Source organism: Labeo rohita, chromosome 1 (assembly GCF_022985175.1).
Source record: "Labeo rohita strain BAU-BD-2019 chromosome 1, IGBB_LRoh.1.0, whole genome shotgun sequence".
Lineage (NCBI taxonomy): Eukaryota > Metazoa > Chordata > Actinopteri > Cypriniformes > Cyprinidae > Labeo > Labeo rohita.
Window position 1 is genome coordinate 36,422,644 of NC_066869.1, and position 26,909 is coordinate 36,449,552.

Sequence of the window (26,909 nt, forward strand, 5' to 3'; positions counted from 1 at the left end):
TTTATTAGTTTTATTTTTTGTTTAGATATAATGTTTTACAATTAAGATTTTATTTATTTTTATTTCTAGTATTACATGTTAGATGATAGATTTATCAATAATTTATTAATTAATTTTTATAATTTTATTTTTTATTTATAAACGTTCAATTGTCATTTTAATTGTAATTTATTTTTGTTATATTGCTGTGTGATTTTTGTCATTTTTGCTAGTTATATGTAATATTTAAATAAAACAGAAATGTAATTTTTATTTTATGACATTAAATTTTAATTTTTTATTTTTATTTTATTTGAATTTTTAGTAATTTAGCTGTTTTTAATATTTTTATTAGTAATTTTTCTTTAGATACTGTATTACAATTTAAGTTTAATTTATTTTAATTTCTATTATTATCTATTAGCTTTCTAGATAGATAGATAGACAGATTTATCAATATTTTATATTTTATTTAAATATAAAACAAAATATTATATTTTATTTACATTTTATTACAGTAAATGTTAAGAATTTATTTTTATTTAATTTATTTTTAGTCATTTTGCGGAGTGTTTTTTTTTTTTTCATTTTTACTAGTTATATAATATTTAAATAAATCAGAACTTTAATTTGTATTTTATGACACCAAATTTTAAGCTTTTATTTTTATATTTTCATATTTTCATGTTTTTTATTTTTAGTAATTTTGCTGTGTGTTTTTGTCATTTTTAGTTTTAGTTTTTGTTTAGATATACTTTATTACAATTTAAAAAAATTATCTAGACAGACAGATAGATAGATTTATCAATTTATCATTTTACATTTTATTTAAATATAAAACAAAATATAAATTTTATTAAAATTTTATTACATTGCTTTTTAAGATTTTATTTTTATTTATTAACGTTTCATTTCTATTTTGACAATTTATTTTTAAGCATTTTTTTTTGCTTTTTGTTTTATGTCATTTATACTAGTTAAATATAATATTTAAATAAAAAAGAAATTTATTTTTTATTTTATGGCATAAAATTCATTCAAAAGCTTTCATTTTTGGATTTTCATTTTATTTTTTTTTTTTTTTTTGTACATTTTTCTGTGTGTTTTTGTCATTTTTATTAGTTTTAGTTTTTTAGATACTGTATTACAATTTAGGTTTAATTTATTTTTATTTCTATTCTAGATATACTATATATTTTTTTCATTTTTACTTGTTATATATAATATTTAGGTTTAAATAATTTTTATTTGTTCTTATTCAGTGTTAGTTTCTATATATTTTCATTTTTTTCTGTTTATTTTCAGAATTTTCAAATGTATTTATTTTTAGTTAGTTAATAAGCCATTTTTTTTTTTTTTACTTTAAGCTTTTCATCTGATATTTATATTTTATCTCAGCTTTATTTCATTTAACAAAAATGTTTTTAAAAGTTTTATTTTTTGTTTTGGTTAACAATAATAACCCTGCTTCATTCACATAAATACACCTACAAATGATCTGATATTTACAGTCATTTGTTTACTTGATGGAGCTGTTATGTTATTTGCATATTATACTAGTTTTACACATTGTCTTGCACAGTGAAGCCGTTCGCAACTCCAGCTCATTATAACGCACATGTGCACAGGGACAACATGGGGTATCTGTAACTAATAACATTACCATATTGGACCCATAACACACTGGGGTATCTGTCCAATTTAGTATCACGTCACTGAACAATAGCATGCACACAAAGAAAAGCCATTCTGAGCTAAAACTCCCACTTTCTGTCCATCAGAAAGTGACTCTACCATTATTTAGTCTGTTTTGGGATAAACAGTCTTTGCAACTTTGTCTCCAGTGCTTTAGATTCACAGCACTTGGACTTGATCTTAAGGGAGCCAGTGTAGACATCATTCAACGCGATGTTTACGTGCAAATGATACATGGGGGGTGTTCCTGAATTAACACTGGCTCAGTTTAAATCCTAGCTTAACCCTAATGTAAACTATATTTATCTTTGTGTGATGAATTATAATTCTAATGCTCTGCCATTATGATTTGTCTCTTTCTTCCGGGGTGATTTACTAGCATTTCATGCCTCTAAAAGTAAAGATGAGTATTAGACCGTGTAAATCCATACTTTTGATGAAATAGGTGTACATTAGCTCTAACAGACTTTAGCCAGTGTGTAAGTGTGTGTCAGGCTGGCTCTCCTGTTGTGAGGTTTTGTTCTAGGTAGTGAAGTACAATAGTAGCTCATTAGTAAAGGGAGAGCTCATAGATCCAACAGCTACACTATAATCAGCACTTCACAGCTCGTTCACACACACACACACACACACACACACACAACTTAACTGACCAGGCCAGCCAATAATTCACACACCTCTTTGACCAGTGCTAATCTCTAACCAAAAACAGACACACACTACTGCATACAAATTATGAGACGTCATCTCTCAATAATCTATTATCCACACAGACAAAAACACAAATACACACACAGTGGGGTCCAAAAACCTGAGATCACAAATTAATGAAAATATTGGATTTCACTTTGCAGGTAAACCTAAAAGTATTCAATATATTTTGCTGCACTCTTGTTGGTATGTTTTGGTTGGCATCATTTGTAAATGTGATGCAAAAATTTTTTTTTTCTATACTTTTGTGAAATGTATTATTTTTGGAAAATGTAATCAAACATAATTTTCTTTGTTTAAATACTTATTAATGGAAATGTAAAAATAAAAAAAATATTGTAAAAAACATTTACATTAATATTTATTAAATAATTATTAGGTCATCTAAATATTATTCATTTCCATCCCATTAAATAAATAGAGTGATATCGCCATCTGAAACTTTGGAAAACTTTGAGATTTATTTGAGCTGCACATCCACTATAGCGGCATCTCATACGAGCTCAGAGAAAAATTACTGAGACCGACAGACACATAACGGGATTTGTACGTTACCTGAATATTCAGAGAATTTGCATTCGGAGGTACCGGAGACATCTGAGGAGACGACACTCAGGGTCTGCGCAGCGGACCAAACCTCACACAGCATCACCATGAGATTCTTCCATCCGCTGTATCTCCTTCTGCTGCTGCTGACAGTCCTGTTCATCACCAGCGCCGAAAAACAAGGTACATAACCACAACACCTTGTTTCGACGGTACAGAATAGGCTATATGATTTCAGCTTGTTAAAAAATGGGTGTGAAACAAAGACTGTTGCATGGTGTAAAACTGGAATAAAACAGTTTCAACAAACCATAAATTAAGAAAAACAAGTAAGCTAACAAGCAAAAGTATTTATTTTATTTTTATTCTATAAGTGCTTTTTTTTGACTACTTGACCTGCAGTTTGTCAATTATAACTTATTTATCTATTTTATTTTATTTATTATTCCCTTTATTTAGCTTTATTTAGATGGCTATAATTCCAAAGAATCATATTTAGCAGTGAATTACACTGATTATTTTAAAGCGATAACTGGTGCGCTGAAGTGTGAAGCACCGAACCGTTAATCTACTGCGCCGCAGCAAAATAATTAACAATTTGTTGTGAGCTTTTGGTCTGAAGTCAATGTTATAAAACAAAGTGTTCAGTTGAATAGGCTAATAGAAAGAAAACTAAGTTGTGTGCAGTACTCAAAAACAAAAATAGAGTGCAAACGATTCACTAGCAAATGACTCTTATGAGCAGGTTCTTTTAATGATTTGAATCAGTCTGACGAACGGCTCCCTCTGTGAACTCCCTGAATGCTCAGAGCAGTAACTGAATCAACATCTGAGTTACTTGCTAAACTGCAAGTTATCGTCTCGAAATGAAGTTTTGTGTAGTGAAGGTTCGTAAAACAAATAGGCTTGTCCTATATTTATTCATTTATTTCACTTTTTCTTGACTACTCGGTTTTAAGTTATCCCATTTTGTCCCCCTAAAAATATGAAATCAACTTTATTTAGATGTCTATAATTCCAAAGAATCATGCTTAGTAGTGAATTACACTGATTATTTTAAAGCGATAACTGATGCGCTGAAGTGTGAATCACTGAACCGAATCTACTGCGCCACAGCAAAATAATTAACAATTTACCTGAGTTGTGAGCTTGTGGTCTGAAGTGAACATTACAAAAAAAAAGTGTATAATGAAATAGGCTTACAGAAAGAAAACTAGGTTACGGGCTGCAACTTAAAAACAAAAATAAAGTGCAAACGATTCACGAGCAAATGACTCTTAGGTTCTTGGTTTGAATCAGTCTGACGAACGACTCCCTCAACGAACTCACTGAATGCTCAGAGCGGTTAACTACTGAATCAACATCTGATTTACTTACTAAACTGAAAGTTATCGTCTCGAAATGAAGTTTTGTGTACTGATGGTTTGTAAAACAAATAGGCCTGTCGTTACAGACTGATTGTTCACGGAGTTAGTTAGCAGTTGTAAGGAAAGTTGTTTTCGTGATAAATTAGGCCTATGTTTCAAACTTTTTTAATATATTCAGGTATATTCAGGTATATAGGCCTATATATAGCCACTCAGAACGGTTTAGCCATTCAACTAGGCCTATCCAACTTCCTTTATGCAACTTAACCATGGTTTTACTACAACCATAGTCAACACGCAAAAAAACGTAGTTGCTACACTTTTACTGTGGTAAAACCACACGTTTTCGTAACAGCTGTTCACTTTAAAAAAAAAACTTCACCTCATTAGTAAATCAGGAACTAGCTGGCATATTTAGGTCTGTCCTGGTTAGTGGTCTGTGCTCAGTCATGGCTGATTTAGGGTCAGTGCTTTGAGTGGATTTTAAGTGGCGCTTGACGCTTCTGAAAAGCTCAGCATCTTAACATACTCCAGAGACGAGCTCGGGTTTCACAAAGACTCCACTTGACCCTTGACTTGGGCATAAATGTTATTTTTTGCACTTTTATACTAAATATAACAATATATTTTAAAATTGTTATCGCAAAGGTGCAGATAAACCACAATTACGCACAAAACCAAGTCATTTTACACAATTTACGTATTATCCAAACACAGGTATATTCGTATACTGTAACTAAATGTAATTTAGCCTACGTGTATACACTGTCATCCCCCGCTGCTTGTGGCGGCTATGCGCAATTAATCTGGTGCCCGTGGGCGATCAAGCACCGGCGTTCATTGTTAGTCATGATGTTGAGCACAATGGTATAATGCATTAGCATAGGGTTACTGCGGTGAAAGAGAGAAAGAGAGGGAGGTACATGGAGTTCGCATAGCTTTAGTCAAAGGCAGATATAAAAGCACCCGGTTCTCCTCCCGTGCGCACCGTGCCATTGTCCCCGCGCCTCTGGGAGAGGATCTAATAGCTGCTTATGGAGGGAAGTGACATGCGCGTTATCACAAGAACCTCTGATTGTTATATTGCCCTCCAGATTGTTTGTTACCAACTGGGGTGACCACTCATTCTGAATTTATTTCAGGTAACACCCCAATCAGGGGAGGGGTTCAGGGGGCAAGGGATGCATATCTCTCCCCAAAGGATACAATTTTGTTTATCTTGTTTACTGTTCACAGTAATGAATTCAGCAACATTCACACTGTTGTTGAACTAAATTGAGTGGCATAATGGTCTTTTTAAAGCTTTACAGCTGAAATACGTTTCAAAATAGTTCATAGTCCTAAAAACTGTTTTTTTTTTCACCTTTCCCTATCCAGATTTTCTCAACCTGAGGCGGAAATATCGCAGACAGAACTGTCCAAAGAAACGCTGTCTACCTCTTCACTCCAGAGTGCCATTCCCTTGAGGTAAGACTTCACTTAACTGGCTATTTATTCCCTTTTATTACTCTAAGGAATGAGCAAATATTGAAAAAGAGCTTTCAAAGAGGAGCATCATTAGGAAATCCAAATTCTGACATTCCATGCAACTATTTGCAGACAAATAATCGCAAAATACCTCAAATTACTTTTGCGACTCCTTGACGACACACACCAAACCATGCCCAACAAGTGCACGCACCTAATTTAAGAATACATTTACCCAGCTAACAAAAATAAGACGTTCTAGGAATGTTTTGGTAACGTTCAAAATGTCCATTTATTAAATGTTTACATTTTTTTTTTTGGTTATACGAAAATTCTATTAAGCATTTTTCAAACACTATAGGAATGTTACTTTTAAATGTGACCCTGTACCATAAAACCAGTCATAATGGTCAATTTTTAAAAAAATTTGGGATAAGATACAGCTATCTGAAACAAAGATGTCCAAATGAAGTTCTTAGCAATGCATATTAGTAATCAAAAGTTAAGTTTCGATATATTTACGGTAGGAAATTTACAAAATATCTTCATAGAACATGATCTTTACTTAATGTCCTAAAGACTGGTTTTGTGGTCCAGGGTCACAAATTGTCTCTGAACCTTCTGAAACTTGGATAAATGTTCTATTAATAGTACTGGAAGAATGGTACTTTAAAGAACTGTGAGAGAACTCTTTGAGAGAACTGTGTCAGAACATTCTGAGAATGTTCGCTGTTAGTTGGGCACCACTCCATTGTAATCTTTGGAGAATGGACAGCCAGATTAATTAACAAACCGTCTGTTGGATCTTCAGTGGCCTTAAGCCACAGCGGAAACAAACAGAGACTTTGGGTAAATACCCTGTACTAAATGAGCTGGGAAATTATTGGATCTTTATAGCTGTGTGACTTTCTCTCGGACCGGGAGTAAACACAAACACTCCACACCCACCCACCCACACACACAAAAGAGTGGAAACCTACATAGACCGAGCAGAGACGCACAGACGGACGAGAAAAGCCCTACCCCCGTAAATACAACCCATTTTAACTATCTGCCACACACACTGTAAAACTTGGGTGGGACGCCTAATAATGCCAGTCCTCAGAAACACCTGGTGGCTGTTTCAGTGAAGGGAGTTCAGTTATGGAATGGTTTACCAACAGAATTTAAAAGACAACAGATCAATATAAAAACTAACCTAAACAGAATAAATTGTGTGATTATTAATAATAAGTTCTTAGTTTCTAAAAAGTCTAAACAGGAACAAGTGCTGCAAATTAGCTATTCTGTATTGCCCCTGTAAAACAAAACACAATAAAACAAAATAGATTGAAGAGAACATACTAAACAATCAGTATAAAACACACAAATACCACACAAAGAGGTCATAAGGTGAAATAGAGGTGAATATAGTTTGTGTGTGTCTTGGCTACTGAAGGGCCTTTTTGTTACTTGTACAAGTGCAAAACTCAGTCATACAGTGGATGTCAAGTACAACTTGTAGTTGGTTCTTATATAAAAAATCTCGAAATACTCATCAGTTGAAATTTAGGTGGTTGTTCATGGTGAAACGTGTGTGTGACACTGTATCTGTGGGGACACACATTCACTGTGACAGCCTACCGGAGCCGCCTACTGTTTTCAGACACTCTGGAGAGGTTGTCACCTTTAACCTTTACTCTATGACCCCCACACAATGAGGCAGAGCTAGTCTGGAGTTAACAAAACACACAAACAGACGCGCACACACATATAGATAGGAACAATGTCTAAAAGAAAAGCTGCTCAAAGATCACATCAAGAACAATAAATATCTTTTCCATCAGCTTGAATGATTGTGTATTGAAATTGTTTCTGTTTTCTTCTCCATCAGGTTTCACAACTACGTAGCTATCCTTATGATGCCTGCAGAAAACCAAAGAGCGGCGATGGATGGGAAATGAGAGAAGGGTTTCGTATCAGACTCACTGAGGACTGTTCATTTGCCCATACACTGTAACCAAGCCAAGCTTCTGTAAAGGAAGTGTATTGTTTTATGAATGTTAGTGAACAAGCCATGGGGACATCCACTGCAACCAAATGTGCTGAAAACTCATCGCACAATCAGTTTGAGTTTGCCAGAATCATTGTAAATAGTAAGAACTGAATGAAATGTGTTTATATGTAAGTTATGCACTTCAAATGTTTTATTATTATCCTGATTAAATAAAAAGTGTATTGTCTTTTCACCTGGGCTTCATGTGTCTCAATCCTTACTACTTGCAAGCGTTATTGTATGAAGCGAGAGAGGGAGGTCAAAAGTGAATGAAAAGTGGTATACTGGGATCAATAGACTGCCTGGTTTAACAATTGGTTTTGACAAATTGGGATTGTTTTGTTTTTGACTGACAGAATTTGAAAAAGAAAAAACACTGATCAGAAAGGTCAGCATTCCTGATCCCAGATGGTGATTTTTTTTTTTCCCACCCCCTCTGAATATATATTTTTCTTTTCTGTTGACTACTACTCTTAAAAACAGATTTATATATTAAGTAATAATGTTAAACACTCATAGCTATGAAAGCCCGTTTCTGCCACTGAATAAAAAGGTACTTATGACTTTTTATCTCATAATTTTGATTATTTATCTTGCAGTAAACTTTTTCTCAGAATTGTGAATTGTGATATATAAACCTGCAATTCAGAGAAGTCAGAATTGTGTGATATTCTGAGAACAAAAGAATTGCAAGAAAAAAGTTGAGAAAAAGAGTTTTGAGATATAAACTCGCAAATCCAAGAAAAAAAAAGATACACATTCATATTTGCTTGAAAAATGTCAGAACAGTGAGTTTTTATCTTGCAGTTCTGACTTTATAACTCAATTGCAAGTTAATATCTCAAAATTCTGAGAACAAAAAGTCAGAATTGCAAGAAAAAAAGTCAAGAGTTGTGAGGAACTCCCACATGCAAGAAAAAAAATGATACACATTCATATTTGCTTGAAAAAAAAAATCTTGAAAACCTGACTTTCTTAAAATTGCAAGTTAATATCTCAAAATTCTGATATAAACTCACAATTATGAGAAAAAGACTTTATAACTCACAATTGCAAGTTAATATCAAAATCCTGAGACATAAACTCAAGTCAGAATTGCGAAATACGAACTTGCATTTGTGTCGTCAGAATTGAGGGAAAAAAGTCTGAATTACGAGATGCAAACCCGCATTTGCAAGAAAAAAAAAAGCAGAATTGCGAGTTTGTATCACGCAATTCTGTGGAAAAAAAGGAATTAACAAACTTTTTAAAAAAAATTTTTTGTAAGTGGTGGAAACGGGCTTCCATACATCCAAAAAATCATGGAAAAAATAATTTGTGATATCATAGAGAGGACCTCTAGTTAAGATATATAAGTAGCTTTTATAAAAATGCCTTAGAAGAAAATGTTACAGGTGTGCATCTTGAGACAGAACAATGGCACAGACATATTTTGAGATATGTTAGAGCAAGAAATTTTCAGTTGAGACAGCTCAAACATGCATTTATTTAATTTTTTTTTTTGGTTACAAAATTGGCTTTTATAACTCACAATTGCAAGTTAATATCAAAATCCTGAGACATAAACTCAAGTCAGAATTGCGAAATACAAACTTGCATTTGTGTCGTCAGAATTGGGAGAAAAAAAGTCTGAATTACGAGATACAAACTCGCATTTGCAAGAAATAAAGTTTAATCAAAAATTAATAAACGTTTTTTTTTTTTTTTTTATTAAGTGGCGGAAACTGGCTTCCATACATCCAAAATTTCATGAAAAAAAGAATTTGTGATATCATAGAGAGGACCTCTGAAGATGCTCTAAAATTATAATTTTTCCTTTTTTATTTGTAAAATGTCATGTAGAACAACACTTCAAATTCATTTTTAATTAAAATATATTTTTTGCTACTTTTTGTAAAGATTGATATCTTGATTTTAATTACTTTTAATTAAAATGACTTTTTACTTATTTACACCACACGAATCATTTAAACTTTTGTTGAACATAGCATACAAGTTTTCCCAAACCATATGTAACCAGCATACAAAATTCTATTTCTAATTAAAATTTTAATCTAGCATTAAACTTTAATTTTCTGTAAAGTTGCTTTGCAATGAAATGTATTGTGAAAGGCGCTATACAAATACATTTGAACTAAATTGAATTATCTCTTGCTTAACACTTTTTTTAAAATCATCAAACCACAAGCACATTAAAAACTCAAACAACTTAATTCAATAAAATCTGTGAACATTTTATTCCAAAAAGAAGTTTCAATCAATTTATTCACATTATCTTACATAAAATCACAACATCTGTAGCATCAGGACTAAAAAGGTCATGTTTTGAGAATAGCTCCAACACAAGAAACATCCTTCTGGCATTTCTTACACACAAAAACAGCACTGATCCACAAAGCCAAAATACAATAAAGAAACTAAATGAGATACGTAACTATCACAGTACCCACTTACTCGTGCTCTCACAGACATGAACAAGGAAAACCACAAGTTACATGATAAAGCTTTTAGTTTGACTAGATCTCGCTATCCCCAACTTATAATGAACATCTTTACAGAACATTTCTCCAGCAGAGGTTTCTGACTTCCTAATTGCAAGCATTGTCTACTCAGACTTGTCGTCATGGAAACACGAGAGCGTCGTTAGAGAGGTTACCAGGGTTCGTTTCCCACCAAAAGCCTTCTGATCAGTGAGCCATGGCTGCCGATGCCAGTCAAGATAGACAGCCTCACACACACTCGCACGCAAGGCTTCAGACCCCATCATATGCACAAACGGACCTGAGTCACTCTCTCTGTCTGCACGCGTCAGGCTCTGATCTGCTGGGCGGTCAGCGCGAGGATCCTCCTGCTCAGAACGCTGTTGTGCTGTTTGAGATAATCAATCAGGTCTGCCTGTTTTTCCACCACATCCTCCAGACTGGAGCAGTCCCTGTGAAATAAACCACAAAACACATGGGCACCCGTCTGACCCGTCCACAGGACATGAGATTGAAATATGAGTGTGCATGTGCCTATGAAAACACTAGGCACACAGAAAACGCATTATATTTAGGGATGCCCAAATTTGGCCTGTTTTGACCAGTACAGGTATGAGAGGAAAAAAAAAAAAATAGGAAAACTGCTTTTTATTTTAAAAAAGAGGTGCAAGTATAAAAAAACATGACCTTATATTGTTTAACTAGTGGAGGCCTACTATGAACCACTGGAATGAAGAAATGATGCATGCCTATGATACAAACTTTCTTTGCTCATTTTTTTTTTCCCCCCCATCAGGGTCATCGGATGCCCATTTTCCACAAGTTGATATGATTCTTTAGGGTCTTAAAGAAAGTCTATAATATACTTTGGTTAAAAATTCTCAATGGCTGTGTAAAACAACATCCTTTTTACCTTGTCAAAATCAGCTCTGCAAAAATCATCCCATTCTGGTCAAGGCTTTAAATGCAAATGAGCTCTGCTCGCCCCGTCCCTCTCTTCTCTCTGTGGAGTGACGAGCCTGTTTACTTTATCTACGTTTAGCTGCTAAACTTGCTAACTAGCACATTATTAGGAAAGGCGATCGCAAAGATTCATTAAAAAAAACCTTACACTCACTTCTGCTGTAAGTGAAGCTGGATCATGAATGATTCGCGCAAACACAGACGGATATATGTAGATCGGGAGACGCATTCCCTTCACAAACAAAGGTAATCCACTGCATCTTCAGCAGCTCAGATGTCGGGAGTAAATGACGACCACTATGTTCATTATTACATCCAGCAACATTCACCTCAATCGCTCAGTTCTTGTCTAACTGACATTCCTGCTCCAGCATCAAAACATGGAGGTCGGACTGTTACAACTGATCTGAGGTAAGACGCTCATGTCAATCAACTATTGTGGGAGCAGCCTCTGTCGGTGTGACGCCACAATGCACAAGCATCTGAGAATGGCTCGATTTGAAAAAGGGAATATTATTTTTACAGATTTTTAAATAAAAACCACTGCATGGATTTTTATCATTATAGGGTAGATGTGTACATACACTGCCAACACACTTTATACTTTAACTTGGTATCCGACGACCCCTTTAAAGTCAAATATATCAGACAATATTCTTTAGAACAATGCATCTCTGATCATTTATCAAGTACAATTTGAATGTATGCTACTGGCCAATGGAAAGTAATAGAACTAATAGAACAATATATATAATATATATAGTGCCCTCCACTAAGATTGGCACCCTCGGTAAATAGAAGCAAAGGTTGCTATGAAAATAAATCTACTTTGTTTATCCTTTTGATCTTTCATTAAAAAAAAAAAAAAAAAAATCACAAAATTGCAACATATAATTGAACTAAAACAATAGAGGTTGGGGAAAAATCTCATTATGAAAAAAAACGTTCTTCTCTAGTTCATGTTGGCTACAATTTTGGCACTCAATTATTGCAATGTCCTTTTCCCAAGATAGTAACAGCTCTGAGTTTTCTGCTACAATGCCTGATTTGTATGGAGAACATATGACAGGAGATTCATACAGAATCTCTCCAGATCCTTCAGATATTCAGCTCTGTGTTGGTGTTTTTTCTCTTCAGTTCACTTAACTCATTTTCTATAGGGTTCAGGTCAGGGAACTGGGATGGCCTTAAAAGAAGCTTCATTTTGTGCTCAGTGACCCATTTTTGGGTTGATTTTGATGTTTGTTTTGGATCATTGCCCTGATGGAAGACCCAGCCTATCCAACCTATTATAAGCTTTCTATCAGAGGCAGTCAGGATTTGATTTTTAGATTTTTAGAACTGCTGGCTTTGAAAGAATCCATGCTGCCATGTATCTGAACAAGAAGACCAGGACCTGCGTTAGAAAAATAGGCCCAAAGCATTAAAGATTCAGCAGTATATTTAATCATGGCATGGGGTACTTTTTATCTCAGTTTGCACACCAAACCCATCTGGTGGGTTTGCTGGCAAAAAGCTTTTTTTTTTTTTTCCCCTCAGTCTGACTTGACCACAGAAGCCAATTCTGCTTGAAGTTCCAGTCCGACAGCTCAATATACTGGAGTTTGTTAGGCTTTCTGACCCCAAGACTCAACTAATCTCTGCAATTTATTAACTGTGATCTTTGGAGAGTCTTTGGCCACTTAAACTGCCCTCCTCATCATGCATTAGGGTGATACTGACACATATCCTCTTCTGGGACGATTTGTAACATCTTTAGTTAATTGGAACATCTTAATTATTGCCCTGATGATGGAAATGGGGATTTTCAATTCTTTAGCTGAAGTTCAATAATCTTGTTCTGCACACCAGAACTATATTCTTTGGTTTTACTCCTTGTGATAGATGATTAAAGGAATTTGGTCTTTGTGTTTCTCATATTTATAATCCTGTTGAACAGGAAGTCATGGCTAAACAATTTCATGCTCCTAGTCACCCTGGTGCACTACAAAATGTAAATATGTGACCCTGGACCACAAAACCAGTCATAAGGGTTGATTTTTAAATCAAAATTTATATATCATTTGACATCTAAATAAAGCTTTCCATTGATGTATGGTTTGTTAGGATAGGACAATATTTTGGCTGAGCAATGCATACTTCTAATCAAAAATTAAGTTTATATATATTTACGGCAGGAAATATCTTCATGGAACATGATCTTTACTTAATATTCTAATGATTTTTGGCATAAAAGAAAAATCGATCATTTTGACCCATACAATGTATTGTTGGCTATTGTTACAAATATACCCATGCTACTTATGACTGGTTTTGTGGTCCAGGGTTACATATGAATGGCAATATACTTCAGAGATATTTTACTCATAAGAATTTCTAGAGGTGCCAATAATTGTGGCCAACATGCATTGGAGAAAAACACTTATTTTATAATGCAATAAGTTAGAATGTTGTACATTTTGGAATGAAAGATCAAAAAGATAAACAACGCAGATTTATTTTCAGTCACCTTTGTTCATATTTACCAAGGGTGCCAATATTAATCGAGAGCACTGTATATATGGGTCTATCACTAATGTTTTTTACCTGAAGCCTGTCTCTGTATGTGCTTCACTGGAGCAGCCATGAGAGCGTTCTTCTTCAGTCACATCAGGATGTGGCTTCTTGCTATTAAACCTCACCACGTGTACTAAAACACACAGAATATGAGAGGATAAATATCCAAAAAAACAATCATTTCAATATACAGCAGGGTCCAAAAGTCTGACATCAGAAAATATTTTTTTTTCTCCATCACAACCTGGAACTCATATCTACCTTTTCATTCACACTCTCATTCTTACTTCAACTCCTTCTTTAACATAATAAACAGGATGTGTTTACCATTAAAAAAATGAGACAACTGAGCCAGACAGAAATGTTGATGGCTGTGGTGTGTGTCTGATGGTGCAAGACATGCTTTAACGTGAGCTAGGTGTGTGAAGACACACGTTCAGTGTGTGTGAGCAGGAGTCACGTTCAGCGTGGATATTCTTCACCGTAAGGTGTGCTAGTAGACGCGTGGCTAGTGTGTGTTTTGTGAGCGTGAGAACGCAAAGCAACTGTGTGATTTCACACATCACTTCCCTCCTCTCTCACACCTTTAACGTGCCTCTCAATCAGCAAACTTTCACTCCCTACAGTACGACAGAACAGCCAGTTCAAGCCAACTCACTCGGAATCTGAACTCTAGAGTTCACACTATGTGCATGATGCCAAATCAAGGCAGATTGGGATAAATTAATAAATTACAAAAATTTAGATAAAAACGTAGTGAAAATTAATTGGATAGCTGGAAACCAAATTATTTATTTGTTTATTTATTACATTTATTTTTTTGCTGTCTCTGGGCAGGAGAGTACCAAAGCACATTAGGTAATAAAAACATCAATATAATAGCAGTAAAATAACAATTTTGTACATTAACCCTTTAACTGTCACTCCACTTTTGAACACAGACATAAAAATGCACTATCCAGACTTACATTTTTGTAATTCATGAATGAAAACATTTTGTAATATGATTTTGATACATTTTTGGTACATTTTCCATGGCAATGCAATGTCTGATTTTAAAATGCCTTTCAGAGGATGAATTTCTTGCCAAATACTTTTAAAGCATGTTTATATAAGGTCTAAGAATATATTTTCTTGCTTGTGACCATAAGGTAATACAACAGGGAAAAGTTTTAGAAAAGATCAAAAAATGCAAAAAAATTAAAAATAAATAAAACAGAAAATTTCTGCACAGTTTTTTTGTTAAATAAGAGTCTAAAACAACTCTGGCACAATTTGTAATTTTTCACCATTAAGTAATATATCTGGTTGGACCTCCTCCTTTTTTTGGTTTTAAAATACATACAGGCACTTTTTTAAACATTTTATGTTAAACAATACCATCTAAAATGTTTGACATTGCAACAGATAATATTTGTGAAATCTGTTCTTTTATTTTGTTATGTACATAGATTACAGTGTTACATCTGTGTACATTTAAATACATGTACATCAGGACAAATATTTGTAAAGTCATTCAAGCACAAATTACCCTTCAAAAGCATTTAAGTGCCAGGAAAGACTTTTAAAAGGTTACAAATAAATTCTGTTTTAAATAACTTCTGTTCTTTTAAACTGCCCATTAGTCAAAAATTCTAAAAAATAAAATAAATAAAAAATAAAACAAAAATGTTTTCAACATTAAGAAATATTGAGCACCAAGTCAGCACATAACAATTTTTGAAAGATCATCACAGGAATAAACTACATATCAAAAAATGCCAAAATATTAAAAAGTTAAATTGTAAAAATTTCACAATATTACAGGTTTCACTGTATTTTTGATCAAATAAAATGTTGCCTTGTGTAAGAAAGTGTAAAAACGATCTTATAGAAAAAAGAAAGGGGAAAAAAAAAAAAAAAAAAAACACACTGTACCAACCCTAAATTCTGGAACAGTAGTGTAACTCTAGTGATGTACTTTTAACACCAAACAAAGCTTTGTTGCTAAAGTCTCTTTAAGGCAGATCGAGTTGCATAGTGGCTATCTTCAACATCAACATCCCCAGGCAGCCATTTTCTATCGAAACACACTACGAAAAAAATATTTCGAGGCACATAACAATTGTAGTCCGCCACTGGTCAATCAAACCGGGTAGTATCGCTCTAAATTTATCCATCAAGATGCCTTCAATTAATGATAGATAGCTTATGTCTTGAGCAACAACTGACAAAAGGGACAGTTCTGATTGATGACAAAATGAACAAATATTGAAATTCTAATGTTGAATTTCTAATATTCTGATACTGAAATAATTCAGTACTTCACCTTCAAAACTAGCAAGTATAGTTTGTGCTTTAGAAGAATGTTTAGAAGAACATATCTGTCATGATCTACAAATCAAAGTGGAAAATATCTCAAGATATCTCAGGGTCTCTGAATACATTCTAATTACACTATAATCACCAAAAACAGTAACACACATACACAAACACCTCAGCGTTGTTCCTGACCCACACCTGGCTAACCCATCACAAACACACCAATCAGATAAAACTGCTCTTTCTTCAATCACCTGCAGGAAATGGGGGCCAACAGGCCATTGAGTTGGGCAGGAAGGAGATCAGGGAATCCCTCTTTAGAGATAATGCACACCTTTTCTCTCGCTCTCAAGTGCCATATAAGTGCAACCTATAATAGTAAATGAAGCTAAAACAGTTATTTGAGACAAATACTGCGTGTATGCGAGTTTAGATATGTAATGCTGTAAGGTTATTAAGGGTAATTTGTCGTTTCTGTCACCACACATCAAGAATAGCCTTTAAAGAATGTTTTTAAAGAGAAAGAGCGACAGTCTTTCTGATATACGTGTCACATTCCTTATATCTTTGCTAAACAGTAGTGCTTCCCTCCACAAAAGACACCGTAAAAACAAACACCGTTACAATAACCCAAACCTAACGGTCAAATAATTCATTTGCATTCTAACACAATGTTGCTCAGAAGTCAAAGCATAGAAATATTTAGCACTTTTGTGCAACATATCCAAGCTCTTATACCTGAAAGGCATTCCATTCTAGAGCTCTGAATGAAAAAAATGCGCACTTTAAATTCCCTCGAGCATCATATTTCTGCATTCCACTCTAATGCCATCCCCAAGCACATTTGGACACGACGGGGGCCGAGCGAATGTTGTCCGTGCATCGCGGTAAAACAATGCAGGTCCCAATCACCTCCCTCGCCCCCTTTGAAGGGCCCTAAACTTCCTTTGAAGTGCAGAGGCGGCATACGGCCCATACAGAACGCTGCATTCATGTTCAAATGAAGAGAGCGAGGCAGAGATACAACATCACAGAGGACACTTCAAAGACCCTGAAGCATGACTCTGACCTAACTGCACCTTCCTTTAGGAAGGGGACAGAGAGATGGATATATGGATAGGAGGAGATAAACGGTGGTTAAATGGATAGAGATCACTCGTCAGCACAATAAATGTGCGGCAAATAAAGGGTTTTTGATTCAGACCCGGGTTTATTCTTTTGGGTATAATCTCACATTTGTAGATGTAGCTATATACACATAACGTCTATAGCCATTTTTCATCTTTTAAATTGAATATAGCTTACTAAAAATTACATTAACAGCATAATTTGAATGAAAAGTTGAAATTAAATTTTTAAAATAATTTCAGAATTAGGTTACTTGTATACGGTCAGCAGCATAATGAACTCTGTTCTGCTGATCATGTTATACATAAGAATTTTCAAATATTTTCCAAAGAGCATCTTATGCTTCAATGGAAGCAAAAACAGAAAAAGAAAATGTGCAGAGTTTTAAATATTTCTCAATGATTATCTCAATTTTTATTTTATTTTAATTTAATTTAATTCTGAAATTGTTATTTCCAGATTGTGCACTATTTACTCACATACACTACTATTCAAAGCTTCACGAGAGTTTTAAATATTTTTGAAACAAGTCTCCAAGACAAAGCGGAGTTCTCAGCAGCCATTACTCCAGTCTTCAGTGTCACACGGTCCTTCAGAAATCATTCTGAAATGCTTATTTGGAGCTCAAGAAACATTTCTTCCTCTGCTTACTATTATTATTATCAATGCTGAAAACGTCTATGGAAACTGTGACACATTTTTTAAAATACTTTGATGAATAGAAAGTTCAAAATAACAGTATTTATTTGAAATAAAAACAACTTTTGAACTCGTGTATACACTTACAAACTTGTATCAAAAACATTTCCCCGGCCTCATGCATAATTCACAGAGTGATATATGAGACACAAGGTGATATCTGCTGATAGACCTCATTGAGAATGAAGTGAGCGAGTGAGGGTGTGTCTCTATAGATAACATGTGGTCAAGCTTCACTTCACTAATCATCTCTGGAATCCAGGCACTGATACGAGAATGTGTGTAAGTGTGTGTGTGTCAACATTAAAGACAATGCCATGGTGTATTAGGGTGGGGTGGATTCAGGTTGCCTTTGGCAAAGATGAGCCGTGTATCCATAACAAGCCTCTTCCCCCCACATCTCTTAGACATTCTCTCAAATATTCCTTCTCTTCTCTATCTCTTACCACGGGAGAGGGAAAAAAACTGTTATTTTATCATATGGAGCACAAAATGCGAGTAAAAGAGGATGAGAGGGACATCAGCTGCCTGGTGTGTTTCTAGAGGGGGTAAGGACAGAAGCTTTGGCATTGTAATGCATGCTGGGGGAGGTGTGCATGTACTGTTCTTGTGGTGACTATTACTTGCAATTAGCCATCAAAACGAGTGTATTTATGTAAGGTAGCTTTTTAGAGAATAGGTAATAAGATGTGATGATGTGAGTTATGAAATGACCAATGTTTTCTTCAAATACACTAAAAAAAAAAAAAAAAAAAAAAAAAAACACATAATTATACTTTCAGAAGGACAAAAAAAAGATGTTTAAAATAAAATAGTACAAAAACTACCATTACATGGCCAGTGGGATATGTACTTAAAGGGATAGTTTGACCAAAATGACAATTCTGTCATTATTTACTCACCCTCATGTTGTTCCAAACCCACAATATCTTTGATAAATGTCCTTACTACCTTTCTAGGCCTTGAAAGTGTCAGCTGCATTGCTGTCTGTGCAGAGTCAGAAAGCTTTCGGATTTCATCAAAAATATCTTCATTTGTGTTCTGAAGATAAACGAAGGTCTTATGGATTTGGAGCTGCATGAGGTTGAGTAATTAATAACAGAATTTGCATTTTTGGCAGAACTATCCCTTTCATGCTATTGGCTGTGTGGCAAAAAAGAATTTTGGACCCCATGTGTGCACATATGAATGCACAGAGAAAAAAGGTTTGGTGTATGATTCTGTGTTATATACTACAAAGAAATATGATTCAGAATGAGCAGTGAACAAATCTTGTGTGCGAGTACCTGCATATTTAAGTAAGCATATAACTGACAGCAGTAGCTCCAGGCAGATGATAGCCAACAGAAGATATACTGAAAGATTCTTCACACTTGCATCCAGCAGAGCAGATGGAGCAATGACAGTCAGGACCAGTGCATTACCTGTGTACAAAAAAAGAGAGGAATTCTGCATTATATTAGCCATGGATATCTATATCAGCCATTGAAAATCAATTACTGTTGATCACTGGTTAGAAGTCTATATATTTACTTGATTATAATTTAATTTGATTAGGCTTCTTTACTAAATGATACACTGTATAAATCTGAAATTTGGTCATGGTTCAGTTCAAATCAGTTAGATTACTTTGGTATGATTCACAAACACTGACTGAAATATCCACTACTGTTTTAAAGTTTGGGTTTGGTATGATTTTTTATATCAACAAGGTTGCATTCATTTGATCAAAAAAAAAAAAAAAAAAAAAAATCAATATGTGAATATTCTTCTGTGTCACATGATCCTTCAGAGATCATTTTAACATGCAGATTTGGTGCTACAGAAATATTTTATATTGTTATTATTATTATAATCAGTGTTGAAAACAGTTGTGCTTTTTATTATTTCAGTAGAAAGTATGACACTTTTTTAGGATTCTTTGATGAATAGTAAGTGCATAAGCGCAGCATTTATTTAAAATAGTTCGTAACGATTTAAAAATCTCTGTCACTTTTGATCCATTTAATGCAACTTTGCTAATTTCTTCAAAAAGCTTTTCTGGAATGGTAGTGTAAACTTTGTGATATTAGAAAATGAAAAAAAAATAGATTAGAATTTAGTCATTTAAGATAACAAATACAAGCAATTATGCATCAATTCCAACATTTCCTAATCATTGTTTACAGTTACAATAATTGCTTCTGTGCTGCCATCTAGTGGTCATTTGTGAAACATAACATGTATTTGGACGTGACTGAAAGAATAGTTCAATTAGCATTAGCATGTTATTCATGGAGATTCACTTTATGAAGTGGCAAAGAAAAACATGAGTGGAATATTAACATAGTATGAAACATCTTTTCACCTGTAGAGTGAATGAGCAGTGGAAGGTTTTTAATTCCTCGGGTCAGTCTGTAGAAGTCCAGATAACCTCTCCGTCTTACTGCGTTATGGTGATGCTGGACAAATCTATCATATATAAAGACCAACACCCAGAGTGCAACTTTTCCCAGTAAGACCACAGTCTTGGAGTCGATGCCCTGCAATGCCGCAGTGCACTCAGGAGTGTGCTCATCAGATAGCCAGCAAAATACTGTGATTAGAATGCACACCACCACATAAACTACCTGCAAACAGAGAAATGACAAAAAAACACACTGTGAAAGTGGTTCTTGCAAAGTGTGCGTTAATTTAAGGTTGAAGATTCTTCTTTTTTGTTTAACACAAAAATTACAAGAAGTCTAGAACAACGGAGGGTGAGTTTTCAACACAAGTCATTTTCCTTCTCAAGTGCGTGCAGTGAAAACAGGGTTTGCAATTGTCTTTTTCTATACTCACATGTAAAAATGAGATGACACCCACTGCCCAATGAGTGGGCAATTTCTTAAACTCTCTCTTGATGACTGACTCAAGTGTATCTTGGGATATCAGTGGTCCATCAATAAGAGGGTCATCATCAGTGCTTTGTGTAAAGTCTACATTTGTGTTATTCTGGTCACAAACACAAGACAGACACATACAGGTTAGATTGTAAGTTGTAATGACACCCATACACTACAGCCATTAGCTGAAAGCATTAAATGTTACTTTGAAGTCATGCATTTCAAAGTGCTTCTGCATAAACTGTATTAGGGCCTAATAATGACTCACTATTCCAGAAACATTCTGTAAAAGGCTCCTGCACTAGTTAAATGACCTAGGGAATAGCGCCATTATCAAAACATTTGGCGATACGAATAGCAGCCACGTTAGAAATAGAGACTTAAGAGTCACTGAAAGGAGGTTTAACTCTGATTATAAGTACAACGTATATTCTTCTACAACTAATGCTACTACACAAACACAAACAAAAGCATACAAACAAAAACAGCAAAACCAAATAAGCGTGTCACTTAATAGTACACATAAACCACACACATCAAAGCAACAGCCTGTCATGTCAGGGACATTTGGAATTGAGTAAGTTGTATTACAGCTGTACTCGTGACTCTGCTTTCCTACACTTAGGAAAACAGGAAGCGAAACACAAAATGTTTATACGCACGCCATACGCCGATGTACGCTCAGACGCCATCACACTGCCTTAACGTCACACTTAAAGCCAAAATTTCCGGATTTAAGCAAGCCGCTCGGACAAACATTTCTAAATTAGATTTCCGGCTTCCCAACGTTTGTCCATTCCTACTATGAGACAGGGCTGTCTTATGAATATTAATGACGTTACGTAGCGCTCGTCATTCAGCCTTAGGTGATTGGCTCAATGTAGCACGTTAGGGCGGGCACAGAAAGATGGCTCATTTGTTAGGGAAATACCAGGTACATAAGAAAAAGTGGGCTTAATGTAGACCAAATTTTTGCCATTTTATTAATGACTTTACATTATATGTAAATCTTTTGGAACAATCAAAAAAAGTGTAATGCACTGAAAGCACTGAATTTTATGTAATTTCCTCTTCTTCTTTTTTTTTTTTTCTGGCAGCTCAGCTGTAATTTGACATGAATATGTAATAGCATTATTAAAAAAAAGATGCCTTAATGAATATTAATACTTTTTAACGCCGACAATTAATAATTTTCCTGTTTCTTTCTTTTTTTACAATATCAGTGTAACTTTAATTGTAAAAAAATCTGCTATCGGTAAGTAACTTACGCGCCTCATCTGCTTTTTCAGACCTTTAACAAACGCGTTCTGTGTGAACAGTTCCTTAATTTATCTTAGTTTTAAAGCCCTCATTGAGTTGGCCTTTATAGACACTGTTCAACAATACTTGTTTCGACCAGTAGTTGGCAGGCTACAGTAAACCGTTATTAATTAATATTCATGGTTGATATTAAACTCAGGAGTCACAGTAGTGATCATATACTCAGCACTCTGGATGGAGAAAATATCCTTATTGCCATACACTAAAATATAATCTGTTAATCTTTACTGTGGTTGCCAGAACGTCACCATAACAAAATATGGTTTTGGTGGTGAACTATCCCTTAAACAACATAAGATGAAAAATAAAACTGGTAAGAACAAAAACTGAAGAAACACAATTATTTCAGTTAAAAAAAACATCAAATGTGAGGGTTAGATAATAAAAACACCTTTTTTCTATTTAAAATTTAATGAATAGAGGTAGATTGGTGACTAGTGTCAGTTTTGACATTATTATTTCAGTCAAATCTGAACAAATGGCTTCAAATCTGAAAGCATTTTTTTTAACTCATATCATCAACCATCACTTTTTTTGTATTGTGGCTCATTTGTGGATTGTACCCCTTTGCATTTTCATTTTATTTTTTTCATATTTCCTATTCATTTTATATCCTATGTCAGTCATTTTTGACCATGAAGAGTACAAGTGAGTGTCTTATGACCATTTAGCCTTTTTCGGTCATGTCCAGTTGTGTGTGTGTTCACACACAAAAGTCACCATGTCTTGTTTTTAAAAATGCCAGTGATTTTCCCAAAATAAATGTTACTAAATTTCAACTCAACATATTTATGGTTATACACTTTTCATCTAAACTTCAACATTTCTAAAATTCATTTCACTTTTTGCAGCAGACAAAAGTAAGAGAGAAAGGGACATTTTATATTTAGATATATTTTTTTAATATAAATAAATAAATATACATTTTAATCATGTATCAAATTATACAGTGTAATTTAAATGTACAGGTTTACATAGATCATTTACCTTTAAAACTTACATTTTACCTTTAAAAAAACTTGGTACTGCTTTGGCCAAGTACTTGTGCATGTCATATAGTATGTACAAATCATGTTATTGGTATTTTAAAACCTAAAGCTATTTATTATTATTATTATTATTATTATTATTACTATTGTTATTATTGTTATTATTATTATTATTATTATTGATTTGGTCAGGCTGGTAGATTGTCCTGATGTGGTGAGCTTGAGGTTTCTGCTGCCTTCACAGGAGTCCCATTAGTTGAAACTGCTTCACAGAAATCCAAAGCTCCCTGATTCCACCATGAACCTTTCATAGTCAAACACTCGAGACTCTAAAAAAACATACATACAAAAAAAGAATGTTATAATATAAAGCAGTAGTTTGTGTAAAATAAGACAAAAATACTGATTTAAATGGTTCTGTTTGTTAGTTTTTTACAGGTTACTACAGTAATCATGGCAGCAGACTTACCATCAGTTGGCTTGAAACCAGAGGGCTCTGCAACAAAGCATGGCTTGGGATCAGCGGGCTGTGGGTCCGGCTCTAAGTCCTCTGGTAGAGGCACAAATGGCTCAACTGTGGTCTCGCAGCAGCAGGAACACTTTAAGGCCTTCCATGCTCTCTTGAAGAATGAAGAAATCCCATTCTTCATCTTCTTCTTCAAACTGGTATGTTTTTCTAAAACAAAATGTTAAAAGATTTGTTCAAAAAGACTGAATCATCCTCATATGCTATACTGTGCTTGTATTTAATATCCACATAAATGGCCTAGTTTCCGGTGTAACTTCAATCTCACCTGTGCTGTTCTCCACACTGTCTACAGGAGGTGCCTCATTGTCACTCCATGCCTCCAGGCTCATTGAACAAGGCCCTGTTGCGTACATGTTTTGGTTGCAGGAACATGCACCTGTTTCTCTAGCAGGACCATTCAGCCAAGCACCGCTTGGTTCCTCAGCAGAGGATGTACCACTGCTAATGCTTAACAGATCCAGACTATCGTCACTTCCACCTTCACCTATGAAGAGGTCGCTGTTAAAGCTCCATTCACCCAGCCTATGGACCGGTTTTTCTTTCTTGATGGAGAACGGGCCACAAACGATCAAGTCCTCCTCAGATGTGTCGCTGCTATTGCTGCACTTGTCTAGGCAATCAGCATCTTCTGTCTATTTGCAACAGGTTACAAAACAGAGTTATTATTATGACCTTGTTAAAGCACGTACACAACCTATAAGAATTGAGTATCTCAGTATCAAATTTTTAAGGTTTTAGAATCTACAATCTGTTTTCATCAAGACAGAACTTTATACATAGTCAAAATATTTGTTGAGTTCAGTAAGAGTACCTGTTTGCCATTAGTTGAAGGAGTTTCCTCATTCACTGTGTTAAAGCCTCCAGATGCAGCAATTCCCATTTCATAGCCAAACTCATCAGATTCTAAAAAAACACACACGCATAAAGAACGTTTTTTTTTTTTTTTTTTGTACAACAAGACAAATATAGATTTAACATGTTTGTTTTTGCAGGGTACCACAGTAATACTGGCAGCAGACTCACCATCAGTTGGCTGGAAACCAAAGGGCTTTGCAGGACATGATGAATCTGCACCGTCCTGCTCTTGGTCCGGCTCTGTCTCATCTGGTGGAGGCACAAAAGGCTCCACTCTGGTCTCATAACAGAGCGAAGGACACTTTATAGCCTTCCATGTCCTCTTGAAGAATGAACGGATCCTGTTCTTCACTTTCTTCCTTAGACTGATATGGTTTTCTAAAACGAAGATGTATTCACTTAACTAATTTGTTCAAAAAGACATTCATGCACATGCCCCCTCAGATTTTTAATCCAAATGGACTTTGAATGCAGCTTCCAAAAGACAATAAAATATTTTCACATTTAATAATTAAGTTCCACAATTATTGTCGGTACGAAATGAATAGTGCCCCAGAGTTGTTGTCTTTTAGTGAATTTAGCAGTTTTTAAATATAAATAATAAATTGTTACCTCATTTTAGTAAATCATGGCCATAAACATAATTTGTTAATAATGTATTTTTGAGTTTAAATCGTAATTTAAAAGTACAATATATAATTGGATCTGAAGACATTGCATTAATTATTGTATTGTAAGCTAAGGGAATTTTTTATTACAAATAATAATAATTGCTTTTATGTAAGTATGGATTTTTTTTTTCCATTAACTTTTTTTTTTTGCAATTTTAGGAAAAAATTTCAGACTTTCTTGCAATTCTTACAATTCATAAGTTCGTAAATTCGTAAGTTTGCATCTTACAATTCTAACTTTTTTTCTGTAAACCTGCAACCTAAACAAAAAGAAAAAAGTCAGATTTGTGAGATATAAATCCAGACTTTCTTGTAATTCTGAGTTTGCTTCTCACAATTCTAACTTTTTTCTCTAAACTTGCAACCTAAACTTGCAATTCTTTGAAAAAAGTCAGCTTTGCAAGACATAAATTTGGACTTTCTTGCAATTCTGAGATTATGCCTCACAGTTAAAACTCTTTTTTTCCTCTAAACTTACACTTCTAAGAAAAATGTCAGATTTGCGAGATATAAGTTCAGTCTAAATTTCAGCAATTCTGAGTCTGCGTCTCACAATTCTAACTTTAATGTGTTTACATTAAATGTGTTTACATTGATGTGTTTACATTAAAGTTACTCTATAACTTATTGTGACTAATTGTAAAACCCACATGAGGATGTGCACATCACATGATCAAGCTTTTGTTCTAAACATCAGCAAGGTTGTGATTAGGCCTACATGCATTTATTCAAAATTACCTCTAGATATGCAAATATGCAACACTGTAAAGGGATCTTCAATATGAGACAGAGGGTGTGGGGGTCCTTATACTGTAGTTTTTCTACTTCAGATCTGCATCCAATTTCCAATGTAATTTCAATCTTACCTGCACTGTTGTGCACAGAGTGTACAGGTGACACTCCTATAGATGTAGACTCTATAGAAGACGCTTCTTTGTCGCAGTGGACATCCAGGCTATCCGAAGGCCCTGGTGCATCTACAGAATTGGAGGATGTATGGGGGGGGTTGAATAACGTGTTGCGCATTGGAGGACGGTAGATGATTTGGGTATCACAAGAGGTTGTGCTGCTCATGCTCAGCAAACCCAAACTATCATCACGCCCTCTGTTATGCATTAACATGCTGCCGCAATGCATTTGTGGATTCTGTCTACTGACAAATCCCTCGTCAGAGTGCGATTCAAAGCTGACCACACTCGCCCCTACTTCATCTTCAGATGTAGAACTGCTAAGACTGGATGCTTCTATGTCATCACTATCATTACCACCATCTGTCTCATCATAGACATTGATGGTGCCTAGATTGAACACATCCAGTCTGTTAAAACCTTCTAACTCAATGGAGAAGGTGTCACTTCTTGACCCAAGAAGGCTATCAGGGACACCTTCACTGTTGGCCACACTGATATGGGATGATGAGGTTGACATGATGTCCAGTGTAGTAAAGCAGTCAAATCTGAAAATACTATTTGTAGAATCTTTGTGAATGTCGACTTATTGTAGAATATAGTCTTTACAGTGTAACGTAAATGCAAGTCGCACATGCAAAACGTGCACCTGCTGTATCACTCACTGATCTGAAACAAAATGAGCTTTGCCGCGCTACTGCATTGTGACGTCATGGAATGTTCATGAGGTTAAATTCGAATAATGCGAAATTTGAAATACGCGCAGAACGAGCTAGGCGCTAGTGTTGCCATGGCGCCGATACATTAAACAAAGATTGTTTTGAATAGAATTTCTCATTTTATTTT

At 34.7% G+C, this 26,909-nt stretch overlaps 2 protein-coding genes across 3 annotated transcripts; one reads left to right on the top strand and one right to left on the bottom strand.

Moving 5' to 3' along the window:
- The first annotated feature begins 2,849 nt into the window (after window positions 1-2,849).
- Window positions 2,850-7,993, top strand: apela (apelin receptor early endogenous ligand). Its single transcript, XM_051108453.1, has 3 exons — window positions 2,850-3,114; window positions 5,676-5,765; window positions 7,639-7,993. Exons 1-2 carry the CDS (start codon window positions 3,039-3,041, stop codon window positions 5,762-5,764), a joined length of 165 nt encoding a protein of 54 aa, XP_050964410.1. The 5' UTR covers window positions 2,850-3,038; the 3' UTR covers window position 5,765; window positions 7,639-7,993.
- A 2,020-nt stretch (window positions 7,994-10,013) lies between these two features.
- tmem192 (transmembrane protein 192) lies at window positions 10,014-21,602 on the bottom strand. Of its 2 annotated transcripts, none has more exons than XM_051121083.1 (6): window positions 21,454-21,602; window positions 20,748-20,900; window positions 20,275-20,536; window positions 19,214-19,351; window positions 13,830-13,932; window positions 10,014-10,732 (listed from the first exon to the last, which is right to left on the bottom strand). In XM_051121083.1, exons 1-6 carry the CDS (start codon window positions 21,481-21,483, stop codon window positions 10,609-10,611), a joined length of 810 nt encoding a protein of 269 aa, XP_050977040.1. In that variant the 5' UTR covers window positions 21,484-21,602; the 3' UTR covers window positions 10,014-10,608. The 2 variants fall into 2 exon arrangements, with proteins under 2 accessions (XP_050977040.1, XP_050977049.1); XM_051121092.1 differs by lacking the exon at window positions 21,454-21,602 and adding an exon at window positions 21,327-21,407.
- Between the last annotated feature and the right edge of the window lie 5,307 nt (window positions 21,603-26,909).